Source organism: Astatotilapia calliptera, chromosome 1 (genome assembly GCF_964374335.1).
Source record: "Astatotilapia calliptera chromosome 1, fAstCal68.1, whole genome shotgun sequence".
Taxonomy (NCBI): domain Eukaryota; kingdom Metazoa; phylum Chordata; class Actinopteri; order Cichliformes; family Cichlidae; genus Astatotilapia; species Astatotilapia calliptera.
The window spans coordinates 19,392,689-19,417,283 of NC_137422.1; the positions used below are offsets into that span (position 1 = coordinate 19,392,689).

Consider the following 24,595-nt stretch of genomic DNA (forward strand, 5'->3'; position numbering starts at 1 on the left):
TTTGTGAGAATGTCTCATGACAGTGACGTAAGCAAGTGCGTCGTTTGTGACAACAGCTGTGTGCAGATCAACAATATCGAGTGCAGGAGAGAGTAAGAGCGTGCAGCGTTTAAAGCGTGGAAGTACTGACCTTACTTTAAGTTTGATTCCATAAAAAGTGACAAAAACATTAGCGTCCGTTGTGTGTGGGAAGAAAACTTCTTTTTACAGCGAAAAACCCTAAACTTCCCTAGCAAGCACCGAGTGCGCTACGACGTAATGGGAAATTCACAGAGAAACTCGCGGATTCTTCAACTGACCGCTGCAGCACACCTGCACCAGGGTAAACCTCCGCCTACGCCACTCCTGCTTTACAGGTGAAAATAGAGCAAAAGGACCGCTAGTCTTTGACTTTATTTATTTTCTGCTGTGTTTTACTTGCATCTATTTGAAAGAGTGAGTGTAAACACAAAAAAAAATTTGCTTGATGCATGAAGTTAAAAGATTAAAACTAATAAAACAAGTTTTAAAAAGGGACCTTTCCATTTGATTACATTTTGTATGATGGATTATGTAGAAAAAGTAGAATTGGGCTGAAAGATCTATCGCTTTATCACCTATTCAGGTTGTAAATCGTGTTTTTAAAAAGTAACTAAGTAACTAAGTAATTAATTACTTTTGAAAATAAGTAATCAGTAAAGTAATGGGATTACTTTTTGGGGGAAGTAATCAGTAATTAGTTACTGATTACTTTTTTCAAGTAACTTGACCAACACTGCTCCCCAATGTGATGTTAGTGTATTGTATGTACGGTCGACAAAGTCTGTCATCTCGGTTGTGGGCAAAAGACCTGCAACTGACAAATAAAGGCTATCTCATCTCATCATCTCATCTATAAAAACACCAACAGTATATTTCTTATTATCTAATGTAGTAGATATCCCTTCGACAAGTTCCATCACTGCCATCAAAGTGGACCTTTTTGCTCTAAAGCCATATTGGGTGTCACCTAAAAGATTATGTTTCTCAATATATTTATCAAGTCCTTAAACAAACAATTTTTCTTTTCTTTTTTTTTTTTTTTTTTTTTTGTGTCCCGTTTGGATCTTTAGCCATCAGAATTGTTGTCTTAAGGCCAAGAAAGATGCCAAGTGGATTTATTTTACCAAGTGGATCATCATGGCCTTGCCATATTGGTCCATTTGATTGACCTTTATTATAATTATGAATTTATTTTATTTTCAGTTGCTACAAACGGGACAGACATGACTGGGGGATAGGACAGGGAGAAAGAATGAAAGAAAGAGAGGGAGAGAAAGAAAACCAAAGGGGAGAAGAGACGGTGAGAAGGGGGGGAAGAAAGAAAAGAAAAAAAACAAACAAAAAAAACAAAACACCTGGGTCACCTGTATGGAGAAAAAAAACAGAAGAGAAAGCAAACAACAAAGAGCAACATAATAAAAAAAACGGCACCATCACAATAAACTAGCTAGCAGTAGATATCAGTAGATACTAAATAATAAATGATATTGTGCAGCACGCAAGATAGACAGCGCACAATGTGCTTTGAGGCAGCAGCCAAGAAAGCTGTAGTCCGCGTCTGTGAATACCCGTGTGTACACCTGTGTGCATACCTGTGTGGATCAGCATGCTTGCATTCCAAAGGTTTCTCCATGTAACGATCTGCTAGGGAGTGTGGGGAGCCATAGCCCCGTCCTCCAGGGTATGAAGCAGGTATGGAGGAGATCAAAACTCCAGACATCCAGAGGCCCCCAGAACATAAGAGACCAAGGAAGACCAACAGAGGGGCAGCCGCGCCACTGTCCCAGTAAGAGCTGAGGAGAGTCGCAGATGAGGGCTCACTCATCAGCCGCGGAGCAGAAGCCAGGGGGAGTTGCAGTGACGCGCCCGTGAGCTCCGCCGGCAGCCAGCTGTGCCTGAGTGACCGAGCCCCAGGCCGAGAGGCCGGGGGCACCCCACCTCCGAAGTGGCCCGAGCGAGCCCCAGGCTCCAGGCCCCGATAAGCGGCCGCCAAGGAGTGAGCCGGTGTGTACCCGGACGCCCACCCCCAGACACAAAGAACCACCAATGCACCGACACCTGAGGGAGTCCGCCACTGGCAGGGGAAGTGGTGGTGGGTGGAGATAGGCCTCCAAACCTTGGAGGGCCTGAGATGTCCCCAGAGAGGTGGCGTCTGATACCCAACCTGACATACAGACACAGACATACAGGCACACACAGACACAAACATCCATTCCCACCCTCATGCTCTCATATGCACTTACTCCACACTCAACCAACGTGGAGACAGGCATAAAGAGATGCTGTACACACGATCACACTCCCCAAGCGTACTCTACGAACCGGATCTAGGTACCCTTGCCCCTGGAGGGGGGAACTGCACCCAGACCCAGGTGGTGTTACCCTTTTCCCTGCGGTGGGGAGAGGCAGACCGCCCCGACTCCGCAGCAGCAGGGAGGCCCCACACTCCTGACCGCAGTCGGACGGCCAACTCCTCCTAGCCCCCCCGCTCCAGCAGGCCGCAGAGAACGGGGGTGAGAGAAGACTCCAAACCTCCCTCCACCCGCTCATTGTAGTGTTGATGCATGTGTGTTCTAAGGTGCAATTAAAACCCAGGAGGGCATGGAGCTACCTGCCAGAGAGCAGCAGGTAAGCGCATGGTCCCTCCTGCTAGCCCTCAATGTCTACGTGTATTCAAAATTGAGAGGTGGGCAGCGACGCCAGGGGTGAGGTGTACACCCTGATGGTAATTTGGACTCCGTGTATCATGCCCACCCCCAAGATCCTATATGTATGTGTAATGAGAGTGTGAGTAATGTGAATGTCTAAGTTGTGGGATAAAATTGAGGCAGAGGCAGCCAGAAGGGGACAGAGTGGGGGGGGGGGGGGGGGGGTAGCCTCCTCTGCACCCTGGTGACATACCCCTACTCCAAGGCCCTGCATGTGTGGGTGGTTGTGGTGGAGCGGGAAGAGGGAGGCAGCTGGAGATGGGGAGGGAAGGAAGGGAGGGGCAGGTGACCCCTCCCTGGGGCCAGCTCCCCCGCTGACCCCAGTAGGCACTCCCATACTCCGCGACCCGCCAGGGAAAGGGGGCCCAGGCCCATCCAGACCGGGGCCCAGCGCAGCAGCGCCCCCTGGCCCCACAGAGCCCGGGACAGTCCACCCAACCCCACCACAGAGAAAACTGCACCCACCCCACCATCCATTCATCTTCCAGACTACATGAGACAATAGACGCCCAGGCTGAGATCTTCCTCCACCTCTCCTGTATCTCCCCCTCCTGCAGAGAGTTCCTGAGGAGAGGAAAGCTCCTGCAAGGTGTGACAATCTCCCCCAGAAGTTGAAGAGCCCCGCAGGCGGCTCGACGCACCGGCGGCACCCTGCGCCAGGGATGGGCCCCCATGCACCCACCCGCCCACAACCCCGGCAACACACAAACCAGGACCCAAGGCCCCGAGGCCCGGCCAAGGCCCCAGCCCAGAGACGGAGCGCCCCCAGAACCTCACGCCCATCCCGGACCCACCCAGGGGCAGACAGGCTACCAGGTCAGTAACCCACGTCCGTCAGCACAGACCCTCCCCTAGCCCCGTTGCACGCAGCCACGAGGAAACAGTCATCCGAGAGCCAAAAGAGCCCCCACCCGGACATGACCGCTACCCTGGGTTGAGCCCCCCAAGGAAGATGCCTCCGGGGAACCCCCCGACGCCCTAAGCCCTAACAAACAATTTTTCTAAGATTTCTGAGAACTGCAGAAGTAGTGATATTGGTCTAAAGTTGGTAAATTGACACCTCTCTCCATTTTTATGGATGAGAAAAACTTTTGCTATTTTCATTTTTGAGGGAAACATACCAGTTGGAAAGGACAGGTTACAAATGTATGTGAAAGGTTGCACTATATATTCTATAACAGTTTCAAGCAATAGCATATCATTACCAAAACAATCAGCATACTTTTTAAGTGTTTTCACAATATCAGGTATTTCTCTATGACTTACAGCACCAATAAACATGGAGGACAAATTTTGAGTAATATGTTTATTTATTTCATTATTATTTCTTTGCTCTGGTATTTCTTTTGGTATATTATAGCCAACATGTACAAAGAAATCATTAAATTCATTTGCATTAAATTAAAGCATTCTTTCCCCTTTTGCATTGTTTCTTTTCTTTTTAAAGGCAGATGAAACCCTTTCTGGCAGTGGAGGTTATATTTATTACACATATACCTTAATTTAAATCTCTCACATGACGCATATAAAAATGCACTTTTGTCTTTTACAGAATCCTTCTGCGGGGGGCAAAAGTATTTCCACTTGTGTGACACAGGAAAACATTTTGGAGCACAGAGAAAATCTAACCACTGTGGGGTAGTGTTTCTCTTCACAAGAATTTGGCTACACCCACAAATACATTAATAAAGAAAAGATCATAAAAATAATATGCACTTTCACCTCACCTGTCTTTGCTTGGACTGAAATGTCATACTACATGGACTTCTACTGTGTGGACGTACAAAATAAATGCAGATCTCAATGTTTTTTTTGTTGCAAACTCTCAGTAAATAGTGCTCCTATTCAGTAATATTGTTTACAGTTCTTTTTTTTTTTTATTATCTCTTTTATTGGGACAGCTGTTGAACATAACAGCAGTTTTCCTTTTTACATTTTCTTTGCTGTCACATTTTAACTTATAATTGAAAAATAAAGAAGACAGAAAAAGAAGAGAAAAGAAAGAAGAAAAAAACAAAAACAAAACAAAATCAACCCCCCCCCAAAAAAAAAACAAAAACCCAACAACAAACAAAAAAACAAAACAAAAACAAAAAACTAAGGTTAGGAGGCAGCAGGGCTGGTAGGTTTACGTAGAACTCAGGGTTGTAACATCATACACAACATCACACCTCATATGCTTAACATAGTCTGTCCATTTAGACCATATTCCGTAGAAGGTATCCCTCTGAAGTTTAAGAGAAAATGACACTTTTTCCATCGTATAGATCTCTTGTACAGAATGTATCCAGTCTTCTATCGTTGGTGGTTCAGGCTTAAGCCATCTTCTCGTAAGAGGCTTTTTACTTGCGGCCAGAAGGATATACAAGAGTCTTCTGTCGTTGGAATTCAGTTTATCCACTGGTGCATTGCATAAAAACATGGTCTCAAAAGTTGAAAGAAAAACAAATGAAAAAACATTTTGTAAATGATCATGGATTAGAGACCAATACTGGCGAATATCTTTACAGTCCCAAAAGATGTGGAAATGTTTAGCTCCATCTCCCCCACATCTCCAACATTTATCACCAATTCCTCGATATCTTTGTTGAGCAGGGGTAATGAAAAATCTCATAATGCTTTTCCAGCAAAATTCACGCCAAACATTAGACCCAGTGGTAGCCCACTGTATCTTGCATGCGTGAGCCCAACACTTCTCTGTAATTGTCAAATTACCCTCCTTTTCCCACTTCGCTTTAATATACAGAGTGCTGTCGTTTTTACACCGCCGGATGCTGTTATATAATTTAGAAATAATTTTACTTTGCACTTCAGATTTGGTTAGTAATAAGAATGTTTCTACAAATTGTAATTTGTTTAGGTTCACTTTTAAGTTTTGATTAAAATAATTTCTGATCTGTAGATATTTAAAAAAATCATCAGATCCCAAGTCATGTTTACTCCTTATAGATTCAAAGCTTTGAAATGCACCCTTATGGACAAATGAATAATAATTGGTTATACCTTTTGAAATCCAGTTTTTGAATCTATTATCATATTGATTTGGAGTAAAATCTGAATGATATGCACACCATCTTAAAACCTTAGAGGCATTTTCCAAACCACCAATTTTTATTACTTCTTTCCAAGCTGATATCATTATTTGTAGTATAGGTTTATCTGCCATATGTATTTTATTCTGCAATTTTATGTCCGATATTAAAGCTGAAACTGGTATTTCCTTTACTATTGTTCCTTCAACATCTTTCCATCCGGCGGTGTAGTTTGGACAACAGAGACAAATCAGCGGTCTTAACTGAGCTGCACAATAATATTCTCGTAGACAGGGAAGCCCACCACCTCCCTTTTCTTTCTTTAATTGAAGCGTTTTATATTTAACTCTAGCTTTTTTCCCATTCCAGATATATTTTGACAATGTTCTATCCCATACCGCAAACTGTTTTTGTGGTATGGTAATCGGTAGAGACTGAAACAAATACAGCAGTCAGGAAGAATATTTAATCTGATTGATTCAATCCTGGAGTGTAGGTCCAGAAATGGAATAGTGTCCCATCTTTGTATATCTGATTTTATGGATTCATTTAGAGGGGCATAGTTGGCATTGAACATTTTGGTGAAGTCACGATGTATTACCACCCCTAAATACCTAATGCTATCTGCATCCCATTTCCATTTATAACGATTCTTGATTTCGACTGGTGGTTCATAATTTAAAGTTAATACCTGTGTTTTATTTATATTGACCTTATATCCCGATAAAGAACCATACTGTGATAGTGCTTCCATGAGATGGGGGAGTGCCTGTGAGGGACCCGTTAATGTTAAAAGTAAGTCGTCAGCAAATAATGCTAATTTCTGTTCCCCTCATGGCGTTCGTACTCCTGTTATATGCTGACTCTGCCTAATCCACTGACTTAATGGTTCTATAAACAAAGCAAAAAGCAGCGGTGAAATGCAGCAACCCTCGTTCCAGTATAAATGATTCGGTGAGGTCCCCATTGATTTTGATTTTAGCTGTTGGTTTGTTGTATAACTCTGAGATAATATCAATTATAGATTTATCAAAATTAAACTTCTCAAGCACTTTGTATAAAAAGGACCATCTCACTGAGTCAAACGCCTTCTCGGCATCTAAGCTTAACACTAAGGTCTCTAATTTTTGTTTGTCAACTTGCCGCAATATGTGCAAAACCTTTCTGATGTTGTCCTGGGCCTGTCTATGTTTAATAAAACCCGTTTGTTCATTATGTATTAACCTAGGTAATATCATTTCTAGTCTCTTAGAGATAATAGATGTGAACAACTTGTAGTCAATATTCAATACACTGATTGGGCGATAGTTGCTACATTCTAATTTATCTTTTCCTTCTTTTGGTATAATGGAAATTATTGCTTCCCTCCATGAAGGAGGGATAATTTTCTTTTCCATTACCCAATTAAATGTCTTTATCATGGTGGGGATCAAATGATCCTGCATTATTTTATACCATTCAGGGCCAAACCCATCTGGCCCTGCCATTTTCCCTCCCTTTAATCTTTTAATTGCCAAGTAAATTTCTTCTTTAGTTATTGTGGACAACAGCATTTTATTTTGTTCCTCTGTCACACCTTGCAACTTTAGACCTGACAAGAAAATATTGACAATAGAGTTGTTATCTACAGGAGATTGGGAGTAAAGTTTTCTGTAGTAATTCTGGAAGCATAGTTTAATTTTCCCCAGTTCAGTTTCTATTTGTCCATTAAGAGGATTCTTATTGTTTACAGTTCTAAACAGGTGTACTCTCTGCAGCACTACCTAAAATTAATAACCTCAGTCTAGAAGTAAATTAAGTGTGTTTTGATCTTTAGCCTAATTTCTTAGTCAATTAGATACCATGCATGAGAAATTAATCTATAATTACAGTGTGCAGATGTTAAATAATCACTTATTTAAAAATTCAATAAATACATTGCTCATAAAGTTGCACATTCAGATGACATTAATCTTTGTGAGGTCCATGGCTTCCTACATAATCACCTGAAAAAGAACATTTTCATAGGAATCTGCAGTCCCCCCCCCCCCCCCCCCCCCCCACCTCGCCCAAAAAGAAAGGATAGTCGAAACAAAACAAAAATTGCAGTACGCCCTTCCTGCTTCCATAGGAATTAGGGGGTAGTGCTGCTAATCAAATTCATTTGATTAACTGATTATCGTCAAGTGTCTGATTGTCACGGACCCAGTTCCAGGGATTCGGGGTCCGTGAGCAGTCTGGACTACTATTGTAGTTATTATCATTATTATTGTGGTTATTGTTATTATGGTTGTGTCTGCTGTCCTGTTTTCCGTGTTGGTGTACTGTCAGGTGTTTATGGGTGTGTGAGGGTGCGGTCGTGGCAGGCACTTTTAGGCCTGGTGGGTGTGGCCCTGCCAGCTGACCGGTCCCACCCAGGAATCCACACACACCTGGCACCGATCAAGCCTCGTCAGAGGAGCTTCAAAACAGTGTGGCTGAGAGCTCCTCGACGCTGGATCGTTGAGTGACTTCCCGTCAGTCTTAGTTTATCGTGCAAGGTTAGTGCAAGTCTGCCATTAGGTTTTGTACTCACGGCTGCCTTTTGGTATGTGTGTTTCCTCAGGAGGAATTGTGGCGACCAGGAGGCAGCACACGGACAGTACACAGGGAACGGAGACAGAGCACGGAGCACGGGATAAAGGAGAAGACACGGAACGGGAGTTGGGATCGCACGGGGAATTTATTGTTGTTTGGATTGTCACCACTGTAAATAAACGCACTGCCTTCAGCGCCAAGTCCTGCATTTTGGGTCCTCATTTCTCACATCCCCACGGTCTGCCAGCCAGACCGTGACACTGATGGTCTGGAGGATTCAGATGTGCATTGACACAATGCCACAATATTCCTAGAAGTGAATGCAAACTGACACTAAGGTCAGACTGTGCAATGTACAGAGAAACTGAAAATAAAGAGCTACATCTCAGACTCTACAAGCCTTGTTAACATGTAGAAAGAAGATAGAAGCAGAGCTTCGGTTTGCAAAGCTGCATCTGAACAAACCACAAGACTCTTGGATCAGTGTCCTAAATCCAGATGTTCAGCATGGCAGTGAAACTGCACTACTGAAGTTCTGAATCATCTTCTTATGACCTTTGACAGTGGAGTCTTTGTGCTTATCCTGTTAGACCTCAGTGCAGCATTCTGTACCGCTGATGATAACATTTTAATACAGAGAAGAGAATACACTGTTGTTATTAAGCTGCAATGTTTGAGCCATATCTATCAGATAGATTCCAATTTGTTCTAGAAAATGGGAAGTCTTCTTCACACACAAAAGTTAGTCATGGAGTTACACTGTGTTCTGTGTTGGGATCACTCTTATACCCACTTCCGTTCAGCAAGATTATCAGAAACCCTGTGCATATTTTCACTGCTGGGCAGATGATACCCAGCTTTATTTGTCCATCAAGCCAGATGACACAAATCAATTAGTTGAGACTTCCTTGAAACATGTTTTCTAATCAGATACTTAATTCTGATGGAATTATTTTGGCCTCCAGCAACACTGTGAGAAATCTTTTAGTCATTTTTGATCAGGATTTGTCCATCAGAGCCCATATCAAACAAATATGTAGGGCTGTTCTATCATCTGCACAATATCTTTAAATTTACTTCCTGTCTCAGATTGATGTTGTAAAACTAGTTCATGAGCTCATTACTTCTTGGCTGGACGACTTTAATTCATTTTTATCAGATTGTTGTAAAAGTTCTGTGAAAAGCTTCAGTTTATTCAAAACACTGTACTGAGCCAGCTAACAAGGACGAGAAAGAGTGGCCATGTTTCTCCTCTATCACCTTCTCTTCCTTAGCTCTCTACTAAATCCAGAATTTAATGTAAAATCCTTTTCCCCACATACAAAATCTTGAATAACCAGGCCCCATCATATCTTAAAGACCTCATAGTAGTTTATAATCCTAACAGAACACTTCACTCTTAGACTGCTGGCTTACTTGTGGTTCTTAGAGTTTCTAAAAGTAGAATGGGAGGCAGAGCCTTCAGCTTTCAGGCCCCTCTCCTGTGGAACTAGCTTCCATTTTAGATTCAGGAGATACACATCATCTCCAGATTCTTTCCTTTTTCATTAAGTCTTTTATAGGGATGGTTATCGTTTAGGTTTTATCCGATACCGGTGCCAAATCGGTACTTTTGAAACGGTGCCGGTGCTCAAACGGTGCTCAAACCGGTGCTTAGAGAATGGAGAACACAAAATTGGTCCAAAAACCTCTCATGTTCAGCTGTTTTTTTTGTAAAAAGATAACAATGTTAGCCTTTTCTGCAGCTATGGGGCATATATGGTATCACTCTTGGCTGGAAGCAGTGCTTAAACAATGGAAAAAACACAAACTTTGTCCTAAACCTCTCATGTTTAACTGTTTTCCACTTTTTCTTTGGTCATTTTAGCCTTTTTGGCCAGGGTGAAGGGAGTATCTGCCATGTTTACTAGTTCACCTTACATGCATTAATGTAATAACATGGTTAGCCTACTCAACGTAGATTACACACGAACAACATTAAGCTACTCACGCAGAGAAGAACGGCTGCTGCTGCATCATCGTCCGTCATCATTTCTGCTACACTGGCAGGGCTAGGGGCCAGGACTCTCCTCTTCGGGTTTTTGGGGGATGTTGCATAACAGGCAACCCACCCGCAGTAGATGTGCTCGGTGTGAGGTCTCGCAGCAAGCTATCAAATACGGCGCATTTCTCGGCTTTAAAAAAAAACGGTATGCGTCGCCAGGTGTTTCATCGGATTCGAGGTGTTACCTCCTTTGACAGTCTCACAGTATCAGCTTAAAGCACTTGTTGCAGGCTGCTGAGTTTGCATCTGTTGCTGTGAAGTACAGCCAGACTTTTGACCGCTTCGCCTTGGGCATTTTTAATCTGTAGCTCTGCTCTAAAAGACCGTACGTACCTGGGCCCGCCTACTATCCTCGGAAACGTAAAATGATTGGCTAGAAGTGTATCACAGCTCAGGAAAAAAAAGCACCGAAATAAAGCACAGAAATGTGCACTGCTTTTCGGTCTGGTTACTACCGTTTATGTCAGAACCGGTGCCATCATGGCACCGGACACCGGTACCCATCCCTAGTCTTTTACTAGGATTGGATCAGATGACCCTAACCTATTTCTTAGTTATGTTGGTATTGGCTCAGACTGCTGTGGACTTGTGCATTGAGCACTTTTTCTCCATGCGTGTCTTTTCACTCTCCACATGTTTATATACTACTCCAGCATGTTATTTACTTTTCGGACCATAAGGCGCACCGGATTATAAGGCGCATTAAGCGAAACAAAACAGTCAGATAAGTCAAACTTTACTCAACTCATTCTTCGTACCATTGATTCATTAATGTTGAATTTTCTTAAAGCTGCTCTATTCCCATGTTGTTGCAGTATATTAATGACAAGCTTCGTATTGTGGATGGATGGACTTTCCCACCACTGCAAACCGCTTTTCTTAGGATGTTGTCTGATTGTTGGAGTTTTCCCTTGAATACAGTAATTTGGTATAGACTAGAACAATGACTGTCCTAGTCTACACCATTACCCAACTCGCCAGATGTGGCTCTCTAAGACGTCTCTAAGAACTCCTCTGCATAACAAAGTATTCTACAGGGTGGGCCATTTATATGGATATGCCGTAATAACATGGGAATGGTTGGTGATATTAAAGTCCTGTTTGTGGCACATTAGTATATGTGAGGGGGCAAACTCCTCAAGATGGGTGGTGACCATGGTGGCCATTTAGAAGTCTATCTTGGATACAACTTTTGTTTTTTCAATAGGAAGAGGGCCATGTGACACATCAAACTTATTGGTAATGTCACAAGAAAAACAATGGTGTGCTTGGTTTCAACGTAACTGTCACAGTCAGCTGTGGCAGACCGTGTGGAGAGTGCGTAGAGGACTCAGGTGCAGACACAAGTGATACGGGAGTGAACTTAAACCAAAAGCGAGCCTTTTATTGTGGCTGATGAATACAAAAGAAGCAAACAAGAATAAGGGCAGCACAAGAGCAATAACTAAACAGAAACCTAAACTGGGAATAAACTATGGTAAGACTATGACTTAGAATACAACAGACCGGGCATGGAAACACGGAGGGTGGGAACACAGACGACGCGACACAGACTGTATGAAACACCGAGACTAAATACACATGAGGGATGATCAGGGGAAGTGGCCACACATGGGAGCACAGCTGACACACATGAACCTAACGACAGGACAGGAGAGTGCAACTGAAGCGACAGCATGAACTTGACAATACAAGACACACAGACATAACACACGAAGGGCAAGGGAGGTTTAATACAAGGGTAACATAATTACAAATGGGCTGGACTAACTTAATGAACCTAAACAAACAATAAACATCAAATTAGGCTAAACACAAAACACTGGGTCGCATGACCCAGGACCATGACAGTAACTTTATTCTTTCATGAGTTATTTACAAGTTTTTGACCACTTATAAAATGTGTTCAGTGTGCTGCCCATTGTGTTGGATTGTCAATGCAACCCTCTTCTCCCACTCTTCACACACTGATAGCAACACCACAGGAGAAATGCCAGCACAGGCATCCAGTATTCATAGTTTCAGGTGCTGCACATCTCGTATCTTCACACCATAGACAATTGCCTTCAGATGACCCCAAAGATAAAAGTCTAAGGGGGTCAGATCGGGAAACCTTGGGGGCCATTCAACTGGCCCACAATGATCAATCCACTTTCCAGGAAACTGTTCATCTAGGAATGCTCGGACCTGGCACCCATAATGTGGTGGTGCACCATCTTGCTGGAAAAACTCAGGGAACGTGCCAGCTTCAGTGCATAAAGAGGGAAACACATCATCATGTAGCAATTTCAAATATCCAGTGGCCTTGAGGTTTCCATTGATGAAGAATGGACCCACTATCGTTGTACCCCATATACCACACCAAACCATCACTTTTGTTGTTCCAACAGTCTTGGGGGGATCCATCCAATGTGGGTTAGTGTCAGACCAATAGCGGTGGTTTTGTTTGTTAACTTCACCATTCACATAAAAGTTTGCCTCATCACTGAACAAAATCTTCTGCGTGAACTGAGGGTCCTGTTCCAATTTTTGTTTTGCCCATTCTGCAAATTCTGTGCACCGATCTGTGTCATCCTCGTTGAGATGCTGCAGTAGCTGGAGTTTGTAAGGGTGCCATTTGTGAGTAGCTAATATCCGCCAAAGGAATGTTCAACTAATGCCACTCTCCAGTGACATGAGGCGAGTGCTATGCTGTGGGCTCTTGCTGAATGAAGCTAGGACAGCCACTGATGTTTCTTCATTAGTGACAGTTTTCTTGCGTCTACATTTTGGCAAATCCAACACTGAACCAGTTTCACGAAACTTAGCAAGCAGTTTGGTAACTGTAGCATGGGAGATGGGTGGTCTCGTAGGGTGTCTTGCATTGAAATCTGCTGCAATGACCCGGTTACTGCATTCACCAGATATCAACACAATTTCGATCTGCTCCTCACGTGTTAACCCCTTCCACATGTCAATGGCTGTGAACAAAGAGAAACTTGTAAATAACTCATGAAAGAATAAAGTTACATTGAAACCAAGCACACCATTGTTTTTCTTGTGACATTACCAATAAGTTTGATGTGTCACATGGCCCTCTTCCTATTGAAAAAACAAAAGTTGTATCCAAGATGGCCGACTTTTAAATGGCCACCATCCATCTTGAGGAGTTTGCCCCCTCACATATACTAGTATGCCACAAACAGGACTTTAATATCACCAACCATTCCCATGTTATTGCGGTGTATCCATATAAATGGCCCATCCTGTAAAGTCACCCACGTCATCTGAATCTAGGTGTTGCAATGGACCAGTCAAAGTCCAGACCTCAACCTGATTGAAATGCTTAACCTTAAGAGAACTGTGCATAAATGAACCCCTGCAAACCTCAGTGAACTGAAACATCATAAAGAAGAGGAGGCCAAAATTTCTCCACAACAAAATCAGAGAAAGATAAATTTAAACAGAAAACTTCAACCTACTATTGCTAAAAGTAGTACAATCTTCTGAATCGTGGGGTGTACTTAGGTTTTCAAAGGACTGCTGAGAGTCCTTTTAAAGTGAATATGCAAGCCTGATTTAGATACCAAACAGTAAACACCACACTTTATTGATAGTAATACAATACCACTTGTGCCGCAGGTGCGCCATGTGCCTCTGGGTACACAAATACCTAACATAGTCACCACACCCTGTGCGCCTTGTGCCTTATCTGGTTGATTGCCCTTTTGCCCATGGACCACTGATTATCCTATAATGCAAACAGTAGAGATGCTCTGAGTGTCAGGTGCTGTTAAACTATAATTGTATGTAGTTAGCGAATAAGAGGAATTTCTTCATCATGGAAACAAACAAAAAAAGAGTAGTCAAGCAAGTGCAAGGTCACTAAATTGGGTGAAAAAAAAAGAAGTAACTGCTGTGGTGTTTAAGAGAAGCTGTTAATGTAGAAGTCTGTGGGCTTACTCTGGTTGCATTGCAGCTTCTTGTGCCAGTTTATGTTTGCAGTCAGCACTTAATTGAATGATGGTATTGAATGTATGCATATTCCTGCATATAATGAAATGTGCTTGCCATTTAAAGTCACAGTGCACCAAATGGTGCTGGCTCAAAAAATAAGAAGAAAAGAGCTGTTGAATGCACTTTTACAAAAACACATAAAGTGCCTATATTACAAATGCAAGACCATGCCTTACCAGACTTAAGGGCAATTTAGAACATATTTACAACAGAAAAGTTCCCCCTGATAAGTTGAATTTCATCTGGATAACCTGTGTAACCTTACAGTTACTGTCCCAGTCTATACAATTACTTAACTCACCAGATGGCATTCTCTGAGACTTAGTCCTCTTCCCCAAATTGAAATTCATGCAGAATTCAGTGCTGAGGTGCAAACGGTCAGTGCGATAGTGATGGGATTCCGGGCTCTTTTTAGAGAAAAGAGCCGGCTCTTTCGGCTCCGAACCAGGTCTTCAGGTTGTTTTGTTGCTTTAATTAATTTATTATTAACAATAATATAAAATTATGCACAAAAGAAATTACTAATGTAAAAAAAAAGTGGTTTTATTTATATATGTTTATATATAAATATATGCGGTGGCCCCTAGAGACAAAACATGTACAAACTCCAAAAAGCACGTACAAATTCCAAAACACATTTCTAGCGTTAACTGAACTTCCAAAACAGAGCTACCTAGATCACTTAAATCACACAAATGAAAGCATATGTGTATTATTTGTGTATTTATACACAAGCACTCATATATATTCAAATAATTTAAAAAAAAAGTTCATTTACCTGTTACTACCACATGCCAAATGCAGTTGTTGCTACTTGCTGGCTTGTGTAGCCACTAGGTAACAAAAGCTCAACACTGCGCCTAGTATTCTGAAGCACTTCTGTTGTCTTTTGTACGTGTTTTGGAGTTTTTACGTGTTTTGGAGTTTTTCTGTGTTTTGGAGTTTGTACATGCTTCAGAGTTCGTACGTGTTTTGAAGTTTGTACGTGCTTTGTCTGTAGGGGCCACCATAAATATACTTTTATTTATTCACTCCACATAAAATGTAATAAATAAAATCATATTATACAAAAACCAACTATTCACATTTCAACTTTTAACTATTTAAATTTTCAGTTTTTTCCTTTTAAACAAATTTAAAGTGAAACAACACAAAACACTGCAAGCCACAACACAATTAAATATAAATTAAAATATGAAAACAAAAAGAACATGCACATTCTCTGTCATATGGGCCTGCATGAATAAACTTTCTGAATCCTTTATCATCTGCAACTGAAAATAGTTGTGGATGATTACTATACCTTTCTAATGTGACGTTGTTTTCCCTGGCTCTCTTTCTCTCTCTCTCCCTCCGGCTCTGTTGCTGTGCTACTGCGAGTGTAACTACCGCCCCTCCCCCCTCTGCCCAGCGCAAAGCACAAGGCTCGCATGCGGAGTGAAGCGGTAAAAAAGTGCCAGAGAGAGGGTGAGAGAAAGAAAAAAAAAAACCCACGGCTTGTGTCATTCACTTCAAAGATCCGGCTCTGTTTCGTTCGCGACTGACACATCACTACAGTGCGATCCAGGGTGCGATTCAAAACATAACAAGGGTGCTGGAGACGCCACACTTCATAAGAATATCTGTTTAAGAGGGATAATGGACTCATGAAATGTACCTATAGTTTCTGCTTTTTATTTTTCACAGTTGTGAAACTTTTTGATCGCACTTTCTGTAAGCATTAAAACCTAACACAGGCAGTAAATCATCTGAAACTCACTTGGTCATTACAATGTTACATTTCACTATTAACCTTATTCTTTAGAATTGTAGTTTTTCCCAAATTCAGCAGGCCAAGTCTAGCTGATTAGTTATTTACAACATGCCCACATTTTAATGACACACAGACACACAAAGCACTTCAGGGAAAAGCTGTGGTCTGCAAAACAGTTTGGCAGGAGCTGTTGGCGGTTTACTGTTTTCTTGCTCAAAGCTCTTTGATGGGAGTTGTTGATTTATGCTTCGTTAGAGTGCTTTCCTGTCTCTTGCACATTTAACAGACAAGATGATAAAAAAACAAAACCCTAAAAACAACAATATGTAATCCCTTTAAAACAAGGAGTCTTTGACCCTGCCTTCACAGTATTACTTTTCCCTTAATCGTCACATTTCTGAGGTTTGAAAGAAAAAACATGCACACTTTAAAAAAATACATTTATGTGTGATTGTTGTCATATTATTTGAAACTAATTCTCGCTATATGTTTACAATGATATCTACATTTATTGACATCCTCCACTGCATGCACAGTTACCTGGCTCATCCATGCATGTATAATGCAATCTCAAGTGAACTCTGTACGTAGTAAATCTACTTTGACAAGTATACACCCAGTCAATTATCTGTCAGGGCAGATTAGTGAGCAAAACTACTGGTGCCCAGTCACTACATTCAAAGTGTAAAGTAGTTAAAGCAGAATGACATGTGCTTATTCCCATTTTGGTAAATCACATACTTGTACTACATTACCTGTTACATCCAAGATAAAAATCTTACATAATAAATATATTATGTAAAAGACTGCACCTGGATGTGTTACTGTGCTATAAACACAATATTTCGCAAATATTGTGGACTTTTAAAAAAACTTTTTAAAAGATTCATTACTGCTAAAATAGCAGCTTTTTAATTATAAATGTATCATGAACTGATTACTTACATTATACTACTAATAAATTACTGTCATTTAATGGCATTGCATTGCACAGCTACAAGCATTTCACCTCATGTCATACTGTGTATGGTTGTGTGTGTGACAAATAAAATTTGAATTTGAAATTATTTTAAAAAACAATCTTTTGGATTGGTGATGATTATTCAGAGATGTTCTACCTGTATAATAATTTATATCTTATCTTAAATATAATGTAAAACTACATATATAAGACTGGGTTGTGTATTTGCATCATGAACTACCTGTGCATGTAACAACCATTAAAGTACATTAATGCATGTTGCGCGCATGTTCACACATGTTTACTGCACACTTGAGAAGTTTTCATGCTTATATACAATTGAAAGGCTGAAGAAGCAGCTGGCTATGCACAGCAGCACAATCATGCAAGAAAATTTGCAGCCGTACTGGTCCTCCATGCATGTGTGAGCACTTTTACCTGACGCGTGTGTGTGTGTGTGTGTGTGTGTGTGTGTGTGTGTGTGTGTAGTGGGGGAGTGTGCAGTGGTTGGCTGCCTGATGCGGTGGTGCAGGTTTCAGTGTTACACAGGCCGGGCCCAGTGCTGCAGGTTGTCCGGTAGGGTTCCTGCCGAGCTACAAGCATGCTGTTGATGTCAGGAGCACAGGAGAGGAACGTGAGGAATGGCTGAAAACTGACGGTGATCTCCCGCAAGGAAACAAACCGGGACGCAAACGTCCGCTATGTTTAGCTGAGGACCTGACTGCCCCCCGGACCAGCCTTTCAGCGACGCACTAACAAGCACTGCTAGTGTTTTTCTTCTTCTTTTCTTTTACAGAGGGGGGGGGGTTATTTAATGGGACAGCGAAAACGCAAAAAAAACGCAAGGTACGCTACCGCTCCTGTCGCCAGCAGAGCTACTTTTATTTTCATGGACTAATACGACACACGGGTTGAGAAATGTTTCCCACCAAGGTAAACTGGCCGTCTTCGAAGGCAGTGTTTGTGTTTTGAGCTAGCTAAACGCTTTTGTGGGTACATTTTTTTTTTTGCTTTTTGTTTTCTGTGGTCGGGGTTGTGAATGTATGAAGTGTTTGAACCGCTGGGGTTTTGTTTTGAAAAGCGTCGGTTAGGCTTCACCTCTTCATGGTTCACAACCTACCAAACCACATGAGAAGAAGACGACGTCCGGAGTAGATTAAACCGCAAACAAAGGCCCCACTTCTTCCCCCCTCTACCGTCGCTTCCACCTGAACCGAAGAGGAGAAAATGCGTGTGGATCTGTTTTGGGTCTGTTTGTGGTGTTTGCTTCGCCCCGGTGCCACCGGTCAAGGGCAGTCGACGGCCGTTTGTTCGCTCTCATGCAGCTGCGATGAAGATGGGGGTGCAGACTGCTCCGGGAGAGGGCTGACCGCCGTCCCAACCGGGCTCAGTACTTTCACCTACTACCTGTAAGTGACAACCAAGCATCTATGATGAAACACAAGCTATTTGCACACTTAAAACCTGCCTCATCGTTTACTGTACTGTGTTTACGACGTGAGTGATGGCCATTGAACATCACCGGGTAAACTTAGTGCAGATGGAGGGAATGTCCTGCCGTGGATTTTAGGATTTCGGACTTACAAAGGCTGACCTGTTATCTAAAGCATCACAACACTCAAAAGCCTGGCATAGTTCAGAAACAAACTATACACAGCTGAATCTTCAGGACTTATCACTATTATAGCATCAGTATAGCAGCACAGCCTCCATTAATGTTGTAATGACATGTGTAATGATTGCAGCTAATAATTAACTAGATTATCAGTTATTATTTAAAACAGGGAATCAGCTGATAGATGGATCTGTATAAACTGTTTCCAGAAGAGGTGAATAAAGTCATTTTTAAGCACAGGTTGAAACTTTTTGCGTGGTTTGCTACTAAAAGTGGTTCCTTATGAGAAAATATCTGCTACTAATCATAGAGTGAAAGCAGTAGACACTGAGAAGTGAAAGATTTATGATGCTACTATGAAGCTTCCCACGATACATTGATTCTGCAATACTTGATCTAATGCAAAACTGTCGTCTATGGTGCATGACAACATAAAGGAAAAAGGAAAACACACTGCAAAGAAATGAAATACACATATTTACCTATTTACGATTGTTATGGTTAAATACTGCCCAGCTTCAGGAAGCCTTTTTAAAGTACATTTGAACTCCGTGATGTCTGACTTTTGCCATGATCAATGAAATGTTCTCCAGGGGGGTGGCTGTGGCTCAGGAGGTAAATTGGAAGGTTTTGTGGTTTGATCCCTGGATCCCACAAAATACTGAATCCAGAGTTACCCCGATGCATCAGTCAGGGGTGAATGTTGGGTTAAAAGTGTTTGTATGAATGGGTGAATGAGGCTTGTTGTAAGAAAGCGCTTAGAGTGTTCAAATTGAGTAGAAAAGCGCTACAAAACCACTGTCCATTTAGGGGCCAAATACAGTTAAAGTTTCTCTTGATTTTTGCTTTACCTGAACCATGGGTAACCTCCGTCTTACTCTCTCTGTCTTTTGTCATCTGTGCAGACTGCATGGATAGTCTATGTGGAAATATTATATTTAAACATTGGTTTAGCTCCTGACATGTACACACAAGTATGACAAATATATTTAAAATAAATCCTCCAGGTAAAGCCACAACTTATCCAACTGTTTCTCTAAAGGTTTTTGTGGGAAAAATGACTGAATCACCGAGTAATGCACCAAGTGCTGTGATCACAAATAGGGCTAGATTTGGGTGAGTAATGCATGGATGGTAGCCAGCAGTGTCTTGTTCCCTCTACTGTAAGATTGAAACAATAAAATAAGGAGTCAAGCCTGTTCCTTTATCACATTCTCACAGCAAGTCTGGCTATGTTTAACTGCTGCACTCATTTTTACAACAAGTTGAGCAAATAGAGACCAGGTAGGTTTGGTCTTTTATGGAGCAGTGCAGATACAGTTGATGACTGGCCCACGAAGAAAAAGATTGTGTCACAACTTCTGGGTTAATCACAAACTAAAGTAACTCTTTAGTCACTGACTCTGCCAGTTCCCGCGTGAAAAACACACTCGAGCTTCACACATACGAACAGCCATTTTGAGTTTGGGCCTTGTTAAATGTGCAAAAGTGCATGCGACTTTCAGAAAAGTGTAGAGGCTTGTTTGTTGAAACCTCTGTGCTGCTGTGCTGCCTTCTAAGAATGGCGGCCAAAGCCCTGCTGCACCAGAATGGACAGTGTACCACTTGAAATTCCCATTGTTGAAGGTGTGAGGTGAACTAAACAGAGGGGAAATGGTTGCATGGCGCATGAGGCTTACAGCTGAACCTCTCGGCATACTTGCTCCTCTGGGTAAAAACAAAATAAAAGGTTCACCACTGTATTATGACATCTGAATTACAATATGGTGCAGTGTTTTCACAGAAAAACACTGCTGCTCTCCATGCTACTCTGTTGGCTAGTTTTATGCCAAAAAGGAAAACACTGTGTTGTTTGCGAGCTTGTGGTGTCTTTGGTTCTCATAGTTTGTCCTACTCATAGCAATCTAAATGCTCTGTGACACATTTTAAACCGCTTAATGTATTCATTTGAGACTTAAAGTATGTGAAAGGTTGCTTGTCCCCCTCTCTTTTTTCCCCTTCCTGGTCTCTTGAACTTTAGTTGTCCTCTCTTACTCTCTCTGTCTTTTGTATGTGGAGCAAGGGGGGGTTAGGGATCATGATGGATTAGTGAGACATATTGCAGCTGCAAAGGCTCCTTCTCTCAGGGCTAATGCACCCACAATGGCCCGCTGAAGTGTAAAGGAAATGTCTCATATGAGCATTTTGTCACTACAGTAAGGGCCATTTGTTTATCATGTGTTTAGAATCAGAAACACTCCAAAAGTAGAACCTTTTATATCCAGGCTGGTGGGTTCCAGCATCAGGAAAGAAGGTGTGTGAAGAAACAAACACAAGTGTGCTCGCTCACAGCAGCAGATTCAGTGCCCAAAGGTAAGGAAATGATCTCAATGTTGTGGAATAGTGTATCGTTGTCATGAAGGAAAAAATAAACGTGGTAATGGGAGACAACGCATTTTTACAATAAATCATATGACATTGTTGGCGTGGACTCTTACCTTCAGCCCACAGGGGCTTGAGTTTTGGCTTCTATAATGGAACCAGGCCTGTCACAGAAAAACAGATGGAAGAAGAGGCCCCTCAGCCAGTGACAAGGCAAACACTCTTGTAGTGTACCTGTCACAGAGTGTCCACATAGGTTTCTCTTTTGCTACAGTGTCTGCACAAACGTGTGTATTTTAAGCAAGCATAGAGGCATTATTAGAGCTGATATCTCAGTAATGTTAGGTCCTTTCATAGCGTGAGGGTGCCTGAGACTTGGGAGGCGAATGGAGGGGTGGCGTCATGGGTCTTGCACTCTGCTGGTAGAGCTTGCCGACTTCACCACTGGTGCCCTCAATCCATTTTTAACTGAATGATACTTTTGTTCTTGGTCAGCAGAGGTGAAAGGAGCCAGTAAGTAGTTCCTGCTTCCAAACAGGATGAGCTGTGGATGGAAGAATATCAACATCCTCTCTGAGTTCTTAACACTGAGCTTTATTGGTATACCTATTTCCGTCCTCCACCTGCAGGTAATATGGTGGATGTTAAATGATTGGATTCAGCTGCCTCTCCAGTAGATCTCTTGTCCTGTGGGTGGACTTGAACTACAGCTGTTAGCCTGGTAGCTTACCCACCAACTAGTTGGTGGATTAAGTACTTCAATACTAAAATGAGTCATCCACCATGCTTTGTTGGCCATTAATATACCAGAGCCACCAGTTTGTCTCACACATACACATGAAATGCTTATCATCATGTTGTCTATTTGCTGTCGTGCTAAATTATTGTGAAGTGTTCTCTAGAATTAATCTAATTGTATGTTTTGTGTTCAGTATCTTGAACTGTTTAACAACCTTAATTATATGTTATGAGTGAATTATGAGGCTCCACATCACTGATGTAATGGAGTCATTTGTGAAGGGTGATACTTACTTTTCTTGTAAAATAAGTCAACCAGTGAAGTAGAGACCAGTCATTTAAAATTCTCAAAAAGTAATTAATTTACCAGATTAAAGTAAAAAAAACAAAAAACCAAACGTTCAGTGGAGCTGTTTCGACTCTCTATTTGTTTTTCCCCATAATAGTTGCTTTTAATTGGGTTCCTTTATTTTAATATTTTTAACATTAAATGACCAAATGTTTAAGAAAACATGAATGATTCATGGCCACATTTAACTGTTAATCTGAGATTCGAACTGCAATTAAAATTTTTTACCTGAAATTGTGGTTCGTTGTTTATTTTTTTTAATCACTCCAACAGCATTTGCAAAACTTGACAATCAGTTACTGCCCTGTGCAATAGTTTACAATATAACAGTTTAACTGCAGTGTTGCTGTGCAACCTGCGCCATAGCTCAGAGTAATACCCTCATAAATGCCATCGCATATCTTTATAACAGGATGGGCTTTTGTGCACATTTTCAGTTCTTCCAGAAATTGGAATTCATTGCACACTTTAGGTTGCGGGCCAAACAAGATAAACATTTATTGAACACACTAAAACAATGTTTTTTTAAACATAAATATGAATAAAAACAGACAGGAATATTATTCCAGAATAAATAAACTTTAAAAAATAAACTTTAACTTTAAATATTTTGCTCTTCATAAAAATATATCCTGTCAAAATTATGCAAGTTAGAAATATGAACATGCTGCCAAAAACCCCAGAAAAAAAAAAAATGAAAGCATACACAAGGTTCGAGCCGCGTGTAGACTGAGCTGGGGCATTGCTTCAGGAATGGAACTAATAAACTGGGCGGGCCATTCAGTGTTGTACTTTGCCTTGAGTGTACCATTACACTGCAGCTCCATCTGAATCTGCACAGGTGCAGTTTCCACATAAATGGGTTGCGAAGCAGCCCGAAATTCTCTTTATGTGCTTCAAAGTCACCAAAGCTCCGTGCGAACTCAGTGCACTCAGTTTATCAGCAAAGTGCGCATTTGGGAACACTGTTGCGCTGACTTGGTTCAACATTACTTGTCAAAAAGGCAAGGTTGTACTGGTGCATTTGTGATAGCTTCACTTGAAATGCCTTCACCGCATCATACATGCAATGTCCATGAACTGACAGATTTTCTTGCTGAGCTCAAAAACTCGATTGAGAACTTTTCCCCAACTCAGCCAACGGACCTCTGTATGATAAGGAATGTCGGCAAATTCTGAATCTATTTCCCACATAAAAGACTGAAATTGACAGCGATTTAAACCTTTAGCTCAGATAAAATTTACGGTTTGCATTACGGTGATCATTACATGCTCCATTTTTAGGACTTTACCACAACATTTCCTGGTGTATGATGAAGTGAGTGATATGCTGTTAACTCACCGGTACAGTTCTCCTCCTGTATATTTACTCACATCCCGCCGACTAGTCCACTTTTTTTCACCGCACAACACCAGTGCTCCATCTGTTGTAAGTCCAACAAGTTTGTCTCAGGGCAGTTTCATGTCGGTTACACTTTGACATACTTTTAAAAAAATGTCTTTTCCTGTCGTTGTCCCGTGAATCAATTTAGTGTCCAATATTTCCACTTCACGGATGAAGATGGCCAGCTGCGCAATGCCCATCATGTCTGTACTTTCATCCACAGCAAGAGAGTATGCAATAAAGGTTTTGCTTCTTTCACACAACTGTGTTCTTAAATCAGTGGCCATCTCACAAACCCGATCAGCAATCGTATTTCTCCCCAGGCTGACATTTGCCAAAATCTGCGTTTTGACTGGACTCAAGACGTCGCACACCTTCATCATGCAGCACTTTAGAGTGGTAAATGGCCGGGCTGATTTGGCTATCTCCTCTGCTACTATAAAACTTGCTTTCACAACAGCTTCACTTTGTGATTTTTGCTCTGGTGAAAAACGTCTGCTGAAATGTCAGATTCTTCTTTAGCTCTTCTACTTTCTGTAGTTTCTGCTCTGCATTTAGGTTTTTCAGCTTATCCTGACGTTTTGTCTCGTAGTGCCGTCTTAAATTAAATTAATTACAGCCACATTAGCTCCACTAATAAGACACACGGGTTTACCAGCAATGTCTGTAAACATATATTCAGCCTCCCACCGGTGCTGAAAGGCTCTGTTTTCAGAATCAACTTTTCTCTTCGCCGTTGTGAGGGCTAGCTTTGCAATAACAGAAGTTTGACTTGATTGACGCGGGAATGTTCCTGGGTAGCCTAGCATTCGAAAAGGAGGCTGCAGCACTGCATTATGGGATCTGTTGTTTGTGTGTTATTAGCACCTCATATTGCCGGGCCATGCATAACAGTAATAATAAATCTATATAAAATGATCTGGCCCGCGGGCCTTGAGTTTGACACATATGGCTTAGGTAATGCTGACAAATTTCTTTTTACCACAGCAGCATTTCTTTACCACGTATATATTCTCTGAAATAATATTGAAAATGCTCTTCTCTTCTTACATTAAGATTGAGTGTATAGTTCATTGA

General features: G+C 41.6%; 1 protein-coding gene and 1 long non-coding RNA gene across 4 annotated transcripts in view; both read left to right on the top strand.

The window, feature by feature from the left end:
• Positions 1-8,128: 8,128 nt before the first annotated feature.
• On the top strand, positions 8,129-8,517 carry LOC145429794 (uncharacterized). The gene is made up of 2 exons (XR_013910127.1): positions 8,129-8,256; positions 8,346-8,517. It is a non-coding gene; the product is annotated as an uncharacterized LOC145429794 (long non-coding RNA).
• Positions 8,518-17,573: 9,056 nt separating this feature from the next.
• Positions 17,574-24,595, top strand: part of lgr4 (leucine-rich repeat containing G protein-coupled receptor 4) — a 28,899-nt gene continuing 21,877 nt past the window's right edge. For 2 of the 3 annotated variants that reach the window (XM_080302826.1, XM_080302828.1), the window contains exon 1: positions 17,653-18,480. In XM_080302826.1, the coding sequence (XP_080158952.1) occupies positions 18,299-18,480 (182 nt within the window). In that variant the 5' untranslated portion in view covers positions 17,653-18,298. Of the gene's footprint in view, positions 18,481-24,595 lie in introns of all 3 variants that reach the window. The other variant, XM_080302820.1, reaches the window with a different exon arrangement.